Source organism: Rhinolophus hipposideros, assembly GCF_964194185.1.
Source record: "Rhinolophus hipposideros genome assembly, chromosome: 19".
Classification (NCBI taxonomy): domain Eukaryota; kingdom Metazoa; phylum Chordata; class Mammalia; order Chiroptera; family Rhinolophidae; genus Rhinolophus; species Rhinolophus hipposideros.
Genome location: NC_138065.1, coordinates 48,150,539 through 48,167,382, shown reverse-complemented (window position 1 = coordinate 48,167,382; position 16,844 = coordinate 48,150,539). Strand labels below are relative to the sequence as shown.

The 16,844-nt window shown below is 40.5% G+C and overlaps 1 protein-coding gene across 2 annotated transcripts in view; it reads right to left on the bottom strand.

Annotated features, from left to right (window-relative positions):
- Positions 1-4,139: 4,139 nt before the first annotated feature.
- ANKRD45 (ankyrin repeat domain 45) overlaps positions 4,140-16,844 on the bottom strand; it is a 31,066-nt gene continuing 18,361 nt past the window's right edge. For both annotated transcript variants that reach the window (XM_081026400.1, XM_081026399.1), the window contains exons 4-6: positions 12,959-13,053; positions 10,812-10,950; positions 4,140-7,845 (exon numbers count right to left, since the gene is read on the bottom strand). In XM_081026400.1, the coding sequence (XP_080882526.1) occupies positions 7,817-7,845; positions 10,812-10,950; positions 12,959-13,053 (263 nt within the window). In that variant the 3' untranslated portion in view covers positions 4,140-7,816. The remainder of the gene's footprint in view (positions 7,846-10,811; positions 10,951-12,958; positions 13,054-16,844) is intronic.

Sequence of the window (16,844 nt, the reverse complement as noted above, 5' to 3'; positions counted from 1 at the left end):
TGCTTTTTCAGTCCTTACTTGATGAAGTCATATGGGAGTTATTATTGACACTTTCACGACTACCGACCAACCTGTTCTAATATGCAGAAGAGAAAATGAGACTTGCCAGGACCCAATGCACCCACAGTCTTTCTACCTAAGACTGCAGTACCCCCATATCTGAGCACATTTCTTCTTGCCGCAGGGCACATGCTAATACCTCCTGGTCCAGCTCTTGCTCCAATAACATTTCATAGCAACACAAACAGCATGTTAGTGCTTTTTCCTCAGACTGCTACATGTCCATGCGGGAGCCACTGTACAGATTTTTGCACTGACCGTTGTTATGACATGGTAACGGGTTTGCCTTCCCCATGGGACAGTAACTTTTTCAAGGGCTAGGGCTGAATATTAATTTGTCTTAAGGCTGTGCACATAGTGTGTTGCACGTAATAGGCTTTCCACTAATATTTGACGAACTGAACTCTTTCCATGGGTACAAATCATTCTGGAATTCCCTTTTACGACTGCAATCCTATCTCCCCTTTTTCCCTTTCTCAGGTCCCTTCAAATCCAAAGTGGCAAATGAGGTCAATGTTGAGTCACGCCTGTGGCAGTGAGGAGGGGCGGGGGTGGGGCGATGAATAACCTAAAAACAAAGGAAAAGACTAATGCTGAGGTTTGATCCTATGGAGCTTTGAGTAAATTAGAAAAAGTCCCCGCTCCTGACAGCAGGGCTCAAATTAAGGACCCAAAGCCAATGACAAATAGGAGTCAAGGAGGAAAATGGGGGTGAGAAACTCCCACTGAAAAGAAAGGAAGGAAGAAAAAATAGAAAAGGATGAATGAAAAAGTGAGAAGGGAAACAAGGCAGTATTGAAGAGAGTTAGAGCTAAAGAAAGAAAAAGAGAGCATATATTCAAAATACATATAGGAAGAGGTTCTCTCTACATGGTCAATGACTGTTTCAGCTATTATGTCAGAGCCCTGGATTTCAGCCCTAACCCCCCTGTCCCCCCACGTTGGTGCCCTATCTGGTGGTCCTGAGAAGCACTCGTTCTGTTTTATTTTTCCTTGTGGCCAGCCTTAACCTAACAATTCCTGAGGTTCCTGATGTGTCCCTGACGATATTTAGAGCTCATCTTTGGTTCTCCGCTTTGTACTAGTTTGGTCTACAAACCACCGTGATTCCACTGGAAAGCATAGGGGGGCCCAGAAATGAGATTTGGAGTGCTACATCTCCAAACCACTCCACCTGTCTCTCAACTAGCTCTTGGCAGCTTCACATCCTGCTGTCCCCACTTGTCATTACAGAATCACTCTCCAGGCAAGTTCTTCTTCTAACTACCAAGACCAGCAGTACCTTCTACCAAGCCTCATCTGGTTCAGAGCTGAAGTCCAGGTGAAGGCTGTTGGAAATCACAAAGAAGGATGCTCTGTGCATCTGTTTGCCAGGAACAGAACTGCCAACTGATATCTCACCTATTTCCATGTCTAATGTCCCATTGGTTTCTTGCCAACTTGCTTGCATTCTGATTGGCTACATACATTATCCCCACCCCCAATCCAGAAGCAGCTAAGTGAGTCATTTCCAGGGAAGCTTGCCTTTCTTATTGCTCAAGCTGTGTCTAAACCTGCAACTGTTTTAACTGATTTTTCTTTGCCTGACATAATAGCTGAAACAGTCATTGACCATGTAGACAGAACCTCCTCCTACATGTATTTTTTTTTTTTTTTTAGAAGTGAGAAATTGTTTTAATCTGTACAAGATTCATATTCCTGGGAATAATGAAATATTACCTGGGACTACTTTATTAATAATAAACTGTTACTAGAATTTCTGTATATGTTCAGTGTAGAGATCAGACTTTTTAAAAAAGAAAATGTCACTGTACAAATACTCAGTATTCAAGTTTGCACATATTTTTGGCTAAAATAACATCGTAGTCTGTGTGTGTGTATAATCAAAGGAATTCTTTCTCCTTTTCCAATCTACCAAAGTACATCTTTGCATTCCTACATGTATTTTGAATATATACTTTTTCTTTCTTTAGCTCTAACCCTCTTCAATACTGCTGTGTTTCCCTTCTCACTTTTTCATTCATCCTTTTCTGTTTTCTCTTTTTCTATCTTTCCTTCCTTTTCAGTGAGAGTCTCTCACCCCCATTTTCCTCCTTGACTCCTATTTGTCATTGGCTTTGGGTCCTTCATTTGAAGAAACAGTACTACCCACTCTTCATAGAAGAACAAATGCATCCCAAATTCCGTGATGCCTAACTTACATAGTTTGCCTCAAATCTAATCGCTAAAAACAAATACGGCATAAATTTAAACAGATGAACATTATTAATCAATTTGTAGTTTAATTTCAAGGAAATTGTTTTGTGACAGTGAAATTCTGCTCTCTCATTCCTATGCTACATTAATCAAATCCTCTTCCCCAGGGCAGCAAGGATAACATCACAGCAGTGAGATCATCTATTTTCACTCTCCATCACTACGTATCAAGGGAACTTGGATCAATCGAAGTACTAATTTGTTTGAGACTAAATAGTTTCAGACAACAGCTCTGTCTGCCCCTGACTGCAACCACGACCATGGGCACCCACACACTATTCCCCCAATATTTTCTTTACTTTTTGTTGTTGGTGTCTGGTGCGGTTCTTTTAAGCGAGGGCCCATCTCTACCACAAATCCCAAGGTCCATGTTAAAAAAGAAAAAAGAAATGTTCTTTACAGGCTCTCCTGGGAGACCCATTCCTTGCTCTCTCCCATCCTGCCCTTACTTAACTCTCCTACTTATGAAGTTCACTACCCTTTCTCCCATTTTCACCTTCACCTTGTCTATACTGGTTATCACCTTGATTTCTTTCAACTGCACTGCCTCCAATCATTTTGAGTGTTCTTCCAGGTTCTACCTAGTTCCTATCCTACTGCTGTCTCCTCAGTCTCACTTGGTTCACCTAGACCCTACAGGTAAGACTCATGCAGTTTTACCCCTTAAAATTCAGATTCTCCATGACTTTTTAGTAAAGTCCTCATGCTTGGAGAACACTTGGACAAAATTCAGTTGGCTCTTGATTATGCATAGATCTGAGAGCTAGAGATAGCACATAACTGAAATACAGAGATAATCAAATTCTCTACATTATGATCTTTTCCATAAAGTTCGAAAGAGCAATAATATATATTCCACCCTTTTTGGTAGAGCCAACTGAGCAGACTTTAGTAGCTTTGGGAATTTCCCAATCCTGTCTTCTGATAATATACCATCTGACTGAGACAGGCACATAACACAGGTTGGTTAGTCAGTTTCCCATTCCCCTCCCACTCCCACCCCACCCCCACACACTATGGTTGGTTTAGGGATGGGCATGGGACACAGACAGGACCAATCAGATGGTTTGTTAGCTCGATGTATACACCATTATTGGGAGAGTGCTGTTCTTTCCATTTGGGTTTCTTCTGACAATGACTGCCTAGAGCAGCTGGAGACCATCTTCCCAGCTGCCCTGAGAAGCCCACCTCAAGTCTGAAAGGTTCCATGAGGCACCATCTTACTTAACAAGTGACCTCACAATCCCACCGGAGGTTTCATCTCTTCTCAGAAGTCACTTCTTAGTTTGAAAACTTTCTGCCACCTAGCAAGGTTAGGAATGAGAAACAAATTTATTTTCAAACTCACCAAGTACTGGCTCCTTTATATTTCTTTGAGATTTTATTTGCAAACTAACTACTCTTCTTCATCTCAATTCATCTCCTCTCACATTTTAGTAGAAGCCACGTGGCACCTGAACACTGCCTGGAAGAATCCTTAGCGGGAATCACTGCGTTTATTACTTAGAAAACAGGATGGCCAAACCTACCGCCATCACATAACAAGGGACCCTTTTCTCCAGCTTCTAGAAACACTTTCCTCTCTTTCCTATGAATTCCCACTAACAGCCCCTTCGAAGCCCTTCAAGATTCTGCTAAGTATCTACTTCAGGCCCTGCAGGCTTTCACTAACATTTCCCTTTAGGCCCCTCAGGCTCCTTCCCACCGCCCAGCCCTAAAAAGGCAATGCCACATATTTGGGGGCTTGCTATGTCAATTTCTCACTTCCAGGTTCCAAAATTTGCATGTTATAGACGGCCGTGAAACAAACAGACACAAACTTTGCAGCTTACAACAACAATCCTTTATTTAGCTGAAACTTGCCCCTTTGCAGGGATCCACAGAGGCTCATCTCTGGCCGACACAGGCATCAGCTTCAGGGGCTCGACTAGACCATCCACTTCCAAGATGGCTCATTCATATGCTGTCAAGTTGGGGGTGACTGCTGGTGGGAGCTCAGCCAGGGCTGTGGGCTGGGGCATCTGTCTCTGTCCATATGGGTCTCTCCACAGGCTGGTTTCCAAGAGCGAGCATCTCAAGAGAGTGAGGCAGAAACTGCACCACCTCTTAGGATCTTGTATGATCTATGGAAATCACACAGTATTCCTTCCGCTTCAGTCACAGGCCTGCCCAGATTCAAGAGAGGACAAAGACCCACCTCTCTATGTGAGGAATGTCATGACCACATTGTAAAAAGAGCATGTGGGATGACAGATGTGGCCATCTTGGAAAATACAGTCTGTCACGTGTTAGATTAAACCCTGGGAAGAACTGTCAGCCCTTTGCAATTTGGTGCCGCATGGTGACCCAAATAGCAGCCTGCCTGCTTTGGCTTAGTCCAGAGCTGTAGGTCTCAAAGTGTGCACCACAGGCCAGTTGTGATTCTTGACAAAAGTTCCATCACACATGACAAAATGAGAAATATTAAAGTCTATAATAAAACTTAATTTATTCAACTTAAAGGGTGGAGGCTTATTGAGATATTTTCCCTTCTTTTCTGGGATTAAAATATCTTTTCTTTTATTAAATGGTAGTAATAGCAGATAGTTTTCTTAATGATGCCATATCAATCTCCTCCCTTTATGTTTTTACACATTTCCAATCAATGAAATACAAAAGTCCAAGAAATCATTGTCTAGAAGCTATAACACTGAACCTAGCTTTTGCTTGACCACCTCTCACATAATGTCATTTAATTTACTAGTATGCACTTCGAAATAATAATTACTCTGTGGGTTTTCAAAACACGTCATGCAACTAACTACCTGTGTAACAGCTCAAATTCAAAACATAAGGGCATTTCAATATTTCTATAATTCAATGCAACAATAGGTCAGAAGAAGTAGCATATCTCTCAAAACATACTAACATTATAGATCTATAGATATAAACGGATATTCAGATCCTCACATCAGTGGTATCTTTGAAGTGAGACGGGAATCCCTTGGGAATCTTCAAGTTTACATGCTTAAGAAGTAACATGGCATTCAAGATGAAGGTCAGTGAAGAAACTAGACAGACATCATGATCCTGGATATGTGCGTGGCTTGTTTGCTGGAGGAGTGGGACTGGAATGGGGCACTGGCACAAACAAGATATGGAAAGAGAATTCAAGAGGTATTTTTATAATGGTGAATATACTCCATCAATGAATAAAGATCAGTGAGTTCTGTGACTAAGGTAGCACCAAAAGAGAATCCATCCAATTGTTATTTCCTAACTCACTCTCTTATGAGCTCTTTGGGCACGAAGGAAAACATGACAAAGCCCCTACCCCCCAAAAGGCTCACAATTCACATGGGGAGACAAGCATGTCTCCCCATGAACAAGCAAGTAGAAGACAGATTGAGGCTATTAGCACTATGGGTGCCCGAAGAAAGAAGGATTCGTTCTTCCTAACATTAGGGATAGAGAAGGTCAGGGCTAGAGAATTACAGATTGCTTTGCCAAGGGTCAAGATGGACTTTTTTTCCCGAGCTTCACTGAGGTATAACTGACATATAAAACTATAAGATAGGATTGACTTTTGAGAAGTTCCCATAGCTAGAGGCAAGATGAAGGGGACCTGGCGTCTTAGTCTGTTAGGGCTGCCGTAACAAAAATACCGTAAACCACGTAGGTACCTTATAAACAACAGAAATGTATTTCTGATAGTTCTGGAGGCTTTGGAAGTCCAAGACCATGTTGCCAGCAGACTCGGTGTCTGGTGGAAGCCCACTTCCTGGATGGCTGTTTTTTGGCTGTAACCTTACATGGCGCAAAGGGCAAAGCAGCTGTCGAGGGCCTCTTTCAAAAGGGCCTAATCCCGTTCGTGAGGACTCTGACTTCATGACCTAATCACCTCCCAGAAGCCCCACAATGAACATTAGGTTTCAACAAGGGAACTGCGGAGGAGGTGTTGGGGGAGGGATACAAACACACTGAGACCACAGCAGCTGGTAAAAGTTAGAAAGAGTAGTTTGTAAGAAAGTAAAGGACCTACAATGACATAAAAATGCCAATACAAGGAGCTTCAAGAAGACAGCATTAGCAAATAAATCAAAAGTTACAAAAAGTCTGAGGATAATGAGTGAACAATGCACAGAAGAGGCAGGTTTATTTCATACCTGGGGTCTCCAGAAGGGCCTCGGTCTTACCTAGGACTCTTGGAAGGGAGACAGGAACCCTTCCCTAATCACCAAGACCAAATGCCTGGAAAGTAGGGTCATAGTCAAGATAAGGCTCGGAAAACATAGAACAAGAGTAGAAACAACAAAAACGTCACCTGACCTTTTCCCAAATGACTACAGTGCTTAAAGAGAACAGACTTCTCACAATACACAGTATGAAGAGAATGGAGCAAACAGGTCTTCTTTGTACTATTCCATAAACACCCACTGGAACTACCAGAGAGGGGAGTGGCAATGAGTGCCCTGTTCTTTTACTAAAGGCAACTGAAACTGCACTGCCCATACGTAAAGATCTCAAAACTTTAAAATTTGTGAGACAAATTTAAAATAGTATCATCTCAAAACCAGCCTGTGAAAACGTCAGCTGACAAGAAATTACTGAATTGCTTATTTCTTTTCCTTCCCCTCTACAATGAAAAACTAGCTTTTAGGGTGGGATAAAGAAGAAAGAGTCATAAGAAAAATGAGTAAATATGTTTTTTTAAAACATTTTCTTTCTATAAAGTTTTTCTAGTAAGTATAATAGATCAGGGGTTTTTAGATAAAGTGAAAAAAAGACATTTCAAATCACTAAATATGAAACCAACAGTGATATTTAAAACCTAAGAAATATAAAATAGAACAGAAGGGACAATGGCGTAGAGTCCAGTTATAATATCTATATCACCAAACCTTCAGAAGAGAGGAAATCTAAATATAAAACTAAACAGATTTGTGTTTATTCATTTAAAGACAGACCTAGGTTAAAGACAAATACAGAAGAAGGTTTACTTAAGATACTATACTGCACCTTACAGGTAAATTTTAATTTGGACATGAAAAGTAAGAGCAAAGGGCCCAGATCCAAACTCCTCTTAATATTTCCTTGCTCCAGAATACCATCCCGTAACTCTCCTTTGGAGAGAGGGGTAACAAGTCTTTCCTCTGGAAATTGCCAATGTCTTTTAATTATATATACAGAATTCTTCAAATGAATGGAAATTTCCTGCCTCAATCACACAGAAAGATTATTAGATTCTGAGCGATTCATCCCCAAGTGCTCTGTGGAAGGAGCATGAGGAGGTCACATGGTGCCTGGGGGAGCAGAGGGAGGGCCCCCAACCTGCCGAAGAGGGAAAAACAAAACATGGGTGACTTAATTTCATATTTCAACGTTTTTATGAAACTCCACATCTCTTTTCTCAACTTCAATTGTCATGAATAGGTTTGCCTTTAAAAATTCTAGAAGAAAATGTGGACTTTATAAAATATACATTTAGTAGGATGATCCTGGCCTCTCTTCTGACCATGGCTTATACAGCTTTGGCACTTTTCACTTGACCTGAAAAGAAGCAGATTTTTCAAATTATGTTTAATTGGATTGTAATATAAAACCAACATAAAGCCAGTTTGTAAAACAGTTATGAAATAAATCAGTATGTCCCAGCCTGAAACCAATCATTAATTAAACCTTGGTGTTGGTATATCAATCAACTCAAGTATTCACATTCTCCCCGCACAGGTTTTTCAAAAATATTTAACGCTGTGAGGTCACATTTCCACAAAAATCAGTCTTACTGTTCCTTATTCTGCAACTGGATAGAGTAACTTTTTAATAAATTGCTTAACCTCTCTTACCTTCACTTTTCTCATTGTAAAATGAAGGGGACATTTCGGATGTTCCATTAAGATGTAACACTTTCATAATATGAAGGTGCAAATTACTGGGGTGCTTTGAGGAGATATAGGGGACTTGGGAAGAGATGTAATTCTTCCTCAGATGTGAGGAAGGGCGGGGTGGGTTGTTGGGCCAGGCTATTGGTAGAGGTGGAGCAGGGGGAGAAGGTGGGAATTGAGCTGTATAACCAATAATTCAGGTCTTAATCATCTCACTCCCTGACTATCTGGGTCTCACTCCCTCTAGTCTCTTCTCCCTCCAATCCATTTTACAAGGAAAGCCAGATTATTCTCCCCTACTTAATCCCTCTTCTCTCCTACCCCAAAGCCTTTAATGGCCACCCACTATCCTGTTAATGAAGCCCAAACTTTCTAAGCTTACAATTCAGTACTTTTCATGAAATGAAAAGTTAACTTTCTAACTTATTTTTATTGTGCCTTAACAAAGACTCAGTGACAATCAGCCAGAGGGATACTGACCACTGCCCTGTTCCCACATTTGAACTTCTCTGAACATACACAGCACGTAGTCTGTCTTTCCTAGTGCGCTTGCTTGGGAGAGGCTCCTTAAAGCCAACCACAGTGTAAAGCGTCTGTCTCCCTGCAGGAGACCTAGGAAAGCGCTGTGTGTGTGTGTGTTCATGCGCGCTCAGTAGATGCTGAGTATACATGGAAGGGATAATCAGCCACGCAACCTAGACTGATTCAAGTGTCTTAACCTTAAAAAAACACACACCACAGCTCCTTTTGATAAACAGAACAACCTTAGGTACTGGATATTCACATTCAAAGGAATGAAACTGAATCCCTATCTCACATCATATACAAAAATAACTCAAAATGGATCATAGTACTAAATGTAAGAGGTAAATCTATGAAACTCTTTACAGAAAAACATAAATCTTTGTGACCTTGGACTAGGCAGCGTTTCTTAGCTATGACAATGAAAGCACAAGCAACAAAAGAAAAAATAGACAGATTGGACTTCATCAAACTTAAAGCTTTTTGTGCTTCCAAGGACATAATTAAGGAAATAAAAAGATAATCCACAGAATGAGGAAAAATATTTGCAAATCATGTATCTGATAACGGACTTGTCTCCAAAATACTTAAAGAACTCTTACAACTCAACAATAAAAAGATAATCCAATTTAAAAAGGAGCAAAGGATTCAAATAAACATTTCTCCAAAGGAAATACACAAATGACCAGTAAGCACCTGCAAGACGCCTAACATCATTAGTAATGAAGGAAATGGAAATAAGTTAAAACGACATTAAGATACCACTTCACACCCTAGAATGGCTAAAATTATATTTAGAAAACAAAAACAAATATTGATAATGTGGAGAAACTGGAACCCTCATATATACTGCTTGTAGAAAATAAAAAATTGGAAACAGTTTGGCAGTTCCCCAAAAGGTTAGACAAAGAGGTACCATGACCCAGAAATTTCATTCCTAAGTATGTACCTCAGAGGAAAGAAAACATGTGGTGACACAAAAATTTATTCACAAAAGTTTATTTATAATAGTCATTATTTATAATAGTCAAAAGAGTGGAAACTCAAAGGTCCATCAACTCATGAATGGGTAAATCTGAGTCCATACAATGGGATATTATTCACCCATAAAAAGGAATACTGATACATATTACAACATGGATGAACTCTGAAAACATTATGCTGAGTGAAAGGAGCCAGACACAAAATGCCACAGATTATATGATTCTATTTATGAAATGTCCGGAAGAAGCAAACCCATACAGATGGAAAGTAGATTAGTGGTTACCAGGGGCTTGTGGGAGAGAGGAATGGGTATGGGCTTTCTTTCTGGGGTTGGTCAAATGCTCTAAAATTAGATAGTGGTGATGATTATACAACTCTGTGAATATACTGAAAATCACTGTACTATACATTGTTAAATGGTAAATTTTATAGTATGAGAATTATATCTCAATAAAGCTGGTAATTTTTTAAATCTCAGGTATGACTGCCTCCAAGATTCGAATGTTGCACCCCCTCCCCCATTCACAGGACAGTATTTCCACAATAGGTTTTTCAAATTATAGTTATAATACTAAAAATGCTCTTTTAAATTTACTTTTCAATTACAGTTGACATACAATATTATACTAGTTTCAGGCACACAACATAGTGATTAGACATTTATATACCTTATGTGATCCCCGGATAAGTCTAGTACCCATCTGACACCATACACAGTTGTTCCAATATTATTGACTATATTCCCTATCCTGTATTTTGCTTCTCCTTGACTATTTTTAGAACTCAAATTCTGTTACTCTGTCTCCTAATAGGTCATGCCTTCCTAGTTGAAAATCACTGGCCAAAATCAAAAGCATAGTAAATTATGTAAAATTAAATGCTCAATGATGGTAATAATATTAAGTTTAGTATTAGACATTCTCTATAGAAATAATTCAGTTATTATTTTAAGTTACTAACATTAAAACTATTAATGAAACTAGGGTGTTATATCACAGATTAGTGCCTGTAAAAAGGTTAATGGCTACTTAATGAAGATTGTTCAAATCAAAGTATCTCAGAAATAACACTGAACCTAACTTTCATCTTTTCTGACATTCAAAACACTTTTTATGCACAACTTACGCGGTGTGGTCATTTTTGTGAAGATAGGAGTCACGATATCTTCCAATTGTTGTTTCTGCTCAAAAAGCTCATTAATAGGAGCTTCCAAATGGGTTTCTAACCACTCACTTTTTATACGGCATGCACCAAGGATGGTATTCTAGAGACAGAAACAGAGACTTTACTTTCCACTTATTTATGGAAAACTAAAACTCCATAGTATCTCTAACCCAGCCTTGCCCCTCAGGACTCTGTGATGACGGAATGTTCTATGCCTGCAGTGTCCAGTACAGCCACCATCAGACATACACATGGCCACTGAGTACTAAAAAAGTGGCTAGTGAAGAACTGAGTTTTTCATTTTATTTCATTTTAATGAGTTCAAATGTAAGTAGCGACGAGTGGCCAGCGGCCACTATATTGGCCAGTATAGCTCTCATATCAGTGAAATGGGAGAATAAGGAAACTCACAATGTAGAGTCATAAAGCCTTGGGCCAGTCCACACCCTCTCCCTAATTCTTTATTTTCATGGAAGCCTGTGATAAAGAGAAGTGTTTGCGGGTTGGGACTCAGTGGAAGGTGTGGCCCGCATGCGACTCAGCAGACATGGTGGATATTGTACTCCTTCTCAGATGGCTCACAGAGGAGGAAGTGAAAAATTCAGGAAGGGCCCCACTTCCCTGAAAACCTCCCATTTGCAAAACCATCTCTGTGTACATGTGCAGCAAACTGCTAGGCTCTGATTTAAAAGGTATACGGTTTTATGGTTTATAATAATAAAGAGAAATGAATAAATGTATGTCCTCTCCATATTATTAAATAAGCAGTAGCATAGGCAGAAGTATGTAGCATGAAGTGGATTAGGAAAGATGTCCATAATGTATTATAAAAGGAAAAAGAGCAAATTAAAGAATAACATGTATAGCATGATCCCATTTTTACAAACACAAAATCTCTTATAAAACTATATGTGTGTATACAAATGTGTATATAATTGAAGGCAAAGTATGGTGAACCACAGAGTGGTTAAGACTGGAAACGGAAAAGAAAAACTATTAAGTTTGCTTCAGACATTTCAGTTTTATTCTAAGTATTACTATATGTGCCTAATACTTGCTAGTTCAAATAACCAAATATTTAAAAATAGAAATTAAAAAGGCCTTTATAGTAACTAGTTTGACAAAGTACTGTTCGTTGGTTGTGCCAGGAAAATTTTGCTTTGCAGATCTAATAGCTTCAATAGCTAGGCTAACAGAATTGTGCCTCTATTGTTTGTTTCATAGGAGATTTTGTAAAGTGTTTCTGAAACCACAGGTGAAATATGTAACTTACCATGTTCCCAGACTTGGTGATGCCTATGCTTTTGGCTAATTCTCTTTCATCAGAAAGTCACAGAATATCCTGCGCAGAGATGCAGGAAATAATTTAAAACCAAACCACATTCCTGATACCTTGCATGTCTCCCTGCTGTGAGTCTGTATATAGTACTTAGTACATAGTAAATGTGGCACGCTGGCTTTAAATGAGCCATCTTTATACCTGGGGATCTTTATTCACCATTGTGCAAAATTTGATACATTAGAAAACATGTAATGTATATGTAAATATACACGAAGATATATGATGTATACGCATGCCTAAATTTTGAAGCAAAATAATGAGCAAACATCGGTGACCCCTCTAATCTCTTCCGTGTCCCTCCCCCTTTCCGTCCCCCTGCCCACCTCCAAGAGATAGTCACAATCTGTATGTATACCTTTGCTTTCCTTTTAAAAATTGTGTTACCCCATATGTAGGCATCCCCAAATGATACAGTTTGATTTTGCTTGTTTTTGACCTTTATAAAAAAATCTGTGTAGTTTTGGCAATTTTTTTTTCACTCAACACTACATTTCTAAGATTCATTCATGTTGGCTGAGATACTCAGTACATCTCTATGTCACTCTTTAATATTATTTCATTTAATTTTTATTAGTCTATCTCTTATCAGTAGTTTATTAAGAAAGAAATGAAGGAGGAAAGAAGGGAGGGAGGGAGGGACGGACAGATGGACGGAGAAGAGAGCAGTAAGGACCACCACTATCTCTAAAGCATTAGTGTAGAAATTATAGCTATGAGGCACAAATCTCAAAAGACCTCAGAATGAGCAGTGATCACAATGCAGTACCTTGTCTTCTTTACCGAGTTTCCCTGGTCCCTTTTCTGTCTCTGTTACAGTTGCAGAGACCTTTGCAATGTATTTTTTCAGAGCCAGCCTTGCATCTGAAAGAATAAGACAGTGAAAGATATAATAATATGACAAAGACCCCCCCAAAAAAAATTATATGGTCAACTGTTTCAAATGTGCTATTTTATATTATAAAAAGACTGTATGTAGGAGATTTTGTATGGTTGTTTTCATTGAATTTCAAGAAAGATTAACACTCAACCAACACAGCACTTTGGGGCACTCACTACGTTCCTAGAATTTTTGAAAAACAAATAAATATAAAATGTGACACCTGAACCCAAAGAGACCACATTCTATTAAAATATCTAATGTGGAGAAAGGAACAAAAAAGACATTTCCAATACACAAACTGTCACGTGCTTTACTCTTCTTGATCCTTCAAAATAAATCTAAAAATGGCTTTCCTTTAAAAAAAAAAAGGGTTTAAAGTAATCCCATTTACCATAGCATCCAGAGTAGTACCACAACACTTGCAAGATCCATTGAAATAAAATTGTAACACTTCGAGAGAAATTAAACTCGATACATTGGAAGGCTTATCATTTTCCTACATGGAACAGCTGACATTATAAAGTGTAGATTAGCCCCACATTATAAAGTGTAGATTAGCCCCACATTAGCCCCACATTAACTGAACAGTGATGTATATGTTTCCCGTGGCTGCTAGATCAAATTGTCACAAATTCAGTGCCCTAACACAACACACGTTTGTCTTCTTATAGTCTAGAGGCCAGAAGTCTGACAACGGCTCTGCTAAGAAGTCAGTGTGCTGGCAGGGCTGACTCCTTCCGTGGGCTCCGAGGGGAGAATCCATTTTCTTGCCTTCTTCGGCCTCTTGCAGCCGTCTGTACTCCTGGGCTGGTGGCCTCTTCCTCCAGCTTCAGCATGCAGCACTCCGATCTATATTTCCATCATCAAGTCTCCTTCTCCTCTTCTGTGTCCTCCTCTCATTTACAATAAGGTCACTTGTGATTATATTTAGGTCCCACCTGGGCAATCCAGAATAATCCCCGGTCTCAAGATCCTTAATTTAAGAATATTCAGAGTCCCTTTTGCCATCTGAGGTAACATTCAAAATTTCCAGGGATAGGACCTAAACATCACTGGTGGCCATTTTTCAGCTTACCACATTCTGCTCTCTGGCCTTCCAAAATTCACAGCTATCCAACATACAAAATACATTTACCCCATCCCAACATCCCAAAGTCTCAACCCATGACATCAATTTGTGTCCTGATGCTCATCTAAAATAGCATCCGCTCAAGAGTCTCAAATCTCATCATCTAAATCAGCTCAGCAAGATACAGATGAGACCTTCCATCCTGGGGTAAAATTCCTCTCTCACCTATAGACCTGTGATGCTAGAAAACAGGTTCTCTACTCCCAAACTACAGTGATGGACAGGTATAGGGTAACATTTGTAAATACTGCCAATCAAAAGGGGAAAAAATAGAAGAAAAAACAGAGTCACCCATCCCAAGCAATTCTGAACGCCCACGGGGCAACTTCCATCAGGTGTCAAGACCTGGGAATAAGCCCTGTGGTGAGGCTCCATCCCCTTGGCCTGTGGCTCCGGCCTCCAGTCGTCCTTCCTTTTTCACGAAAGGTAGCCCATTTCTTGCAGCTAACAGTTTTATCAGTCATTTCCTGCCTGGAGAGTTTTGGGAGTCTGGCAGCCTTTTTTCATGTTGTTCTCTCTCTGTCCCTCTATCCAAACTGGCAATGTTCCCACTAGTGTGACATCCTCAAATAAACCTTGTGAGTCTCTCTGCATGTCATGAAGATTCATCTATTAGACAAGAGGCTTCTCCACGGGTCCCCTCTTGGACAGTGTCATTCTGTCCCGGACTTCCGCTGGGATGGCCGTGGGGACCCATGAGTCGCATGCCTCATCTCTTCATCACTGGCAAAGCACTGCCCAGCCACAGCCATGCTAGGCTTTCTCTTCAGCGCTCTGTTTCCCAGCAGCGAATCTCTGAATTTTAGCACTTTCGCAATCTGGACGGGCTGACAAATTCCCAAACCATCAAGTCCTGTTCCCCCGGTGCATAACGGGTTCTTCCCTCAATTCACCTTTCTCCTCTTACATTTCCCTAAAAGCAACAGGAAGAAATCAAGCCGTGCCTTCAACACTTTGCTTGGAAATCTCTTCAACTAAATGTCCAAGTTCATCACGTACAAGGTCTGCGCTCCTTATGAGGGTAGAACACAATTCAGCGGTTTTCTGCCACCAGGGGACATTTCCAATACCACGTTCCTCATTTCCCACTGAGCCCTCACCAGCAGCACCTTGAATGGCCTTCTTTCCAACAACAGTCTGCTCACGGCAATCTAGGGTTTTTCCAACATGTCCCTCAAAATTCTCCCAGGTACCCACTACCCAATTCCAGAGCCGCCTCCACATATTTAGCCATTTGTGATAGCTGTACCTCACTTCCAGGTACCAACATCTGTATTAGTTTTCCATGGCTGCTGTAACAAATTGCCACAAACTGGATGGCTTAAAACAGCACTAATTTATTCTTTCACAGTTCTGGAGGCCAGAAGTCTGCAATCAGTGTCACTGGACTAACATCAAGGCATTGGCAGGGCTGACTCCTTCTGGACGCTCTAAGGAAAAAACCCATCCCTAGTGCCTAGCGATTGTTTATATTCCTCAACTTGTGGCCCCTTGCAAACCTTCGAAGTGCATCACCCCAACCTCTGCTTCCAGCATCTCACCACCTTCTCTTCTGTATCAAACAGCCTTCTTCTTCCCTCTTATTAGGACACTTGTGACTGTATTTAGGGCCCCCCTGGATAATCCAGGATAATCTCCCAATGTCAAGATCCTTAACCGAATCCTATCTGCAAAGTTACTTCTGCCCTATAATAGTCACGGGTTCCAGTGACCGTTAGCCGGATATCTTTGGGGGCCATTGTCCAGCCTACCATAACCAGTATACGCCATCTTGTAAAATTCCAAACAGAAAATTTTGAGAGGCTTCATGAAATCACTCTAAAGCTCAGCTGTGTCACCTGTGGTACCTAACAATCTCTCTAAGCGTCGTCTGCCTATCTGTAAAGTAGACATAATACAAGTACCTTCCAGAGTGAAATTCGGACCCACATCTGGAATGGTATTAATGTGTATGGACCAGCTAACTGGTCTTCTTGCTTCCAGCCCTTCACAGCTTCGAACCCACCATTTATGTGGCAAACGGAATGAATTACCTAAACTGGAATCCAAGGTTTAGGTTTTGGCTCCACTAGTCGGATGACTTGGAGTCAGTGGTTTCCACAAATTTCAATAGAGGATGAAGTTTAGGGGAAGAATTAGTTGGAAGAGGGAACTAAGGGACTTATCATGAAACTGCATTTGTATAATAAGCACACTGATTTTATTGAGAGCACATATTTATTTGGGGTGGCTTGGTAGAGACAGGAGATTACTGCAAGCATCCTCTAAATGCCTCCATACCTGTCTTGGTCCATTCAGGCTACCATCGCAAAACACCACAGACTGGGTAGCTTAAAGCTATAGAAATGTATTTTTCACAGTTCGGGGGGCTGGGTAATCCAAGATCAGGCCCCGACTTGGTGGCAAGTCTGATGAGAGCCCTCTTCCACCATGGCCAGGACCTTCTACTGTGTCCTCACAAGGTAGAAGGGGCTGGGGAGCTCTGTTGGGGATTTTTGATAAGAACACTAATCCTGAGGGCTCCACCCTTATGTCCTGTGCAACTCCCAGCACCATCATATTGGGCATGAGGATTCCAATATGTGAATTCAGGGAGGACATAAACATTGAGATGACAACAATACATTAACCTTCTAACCTCAG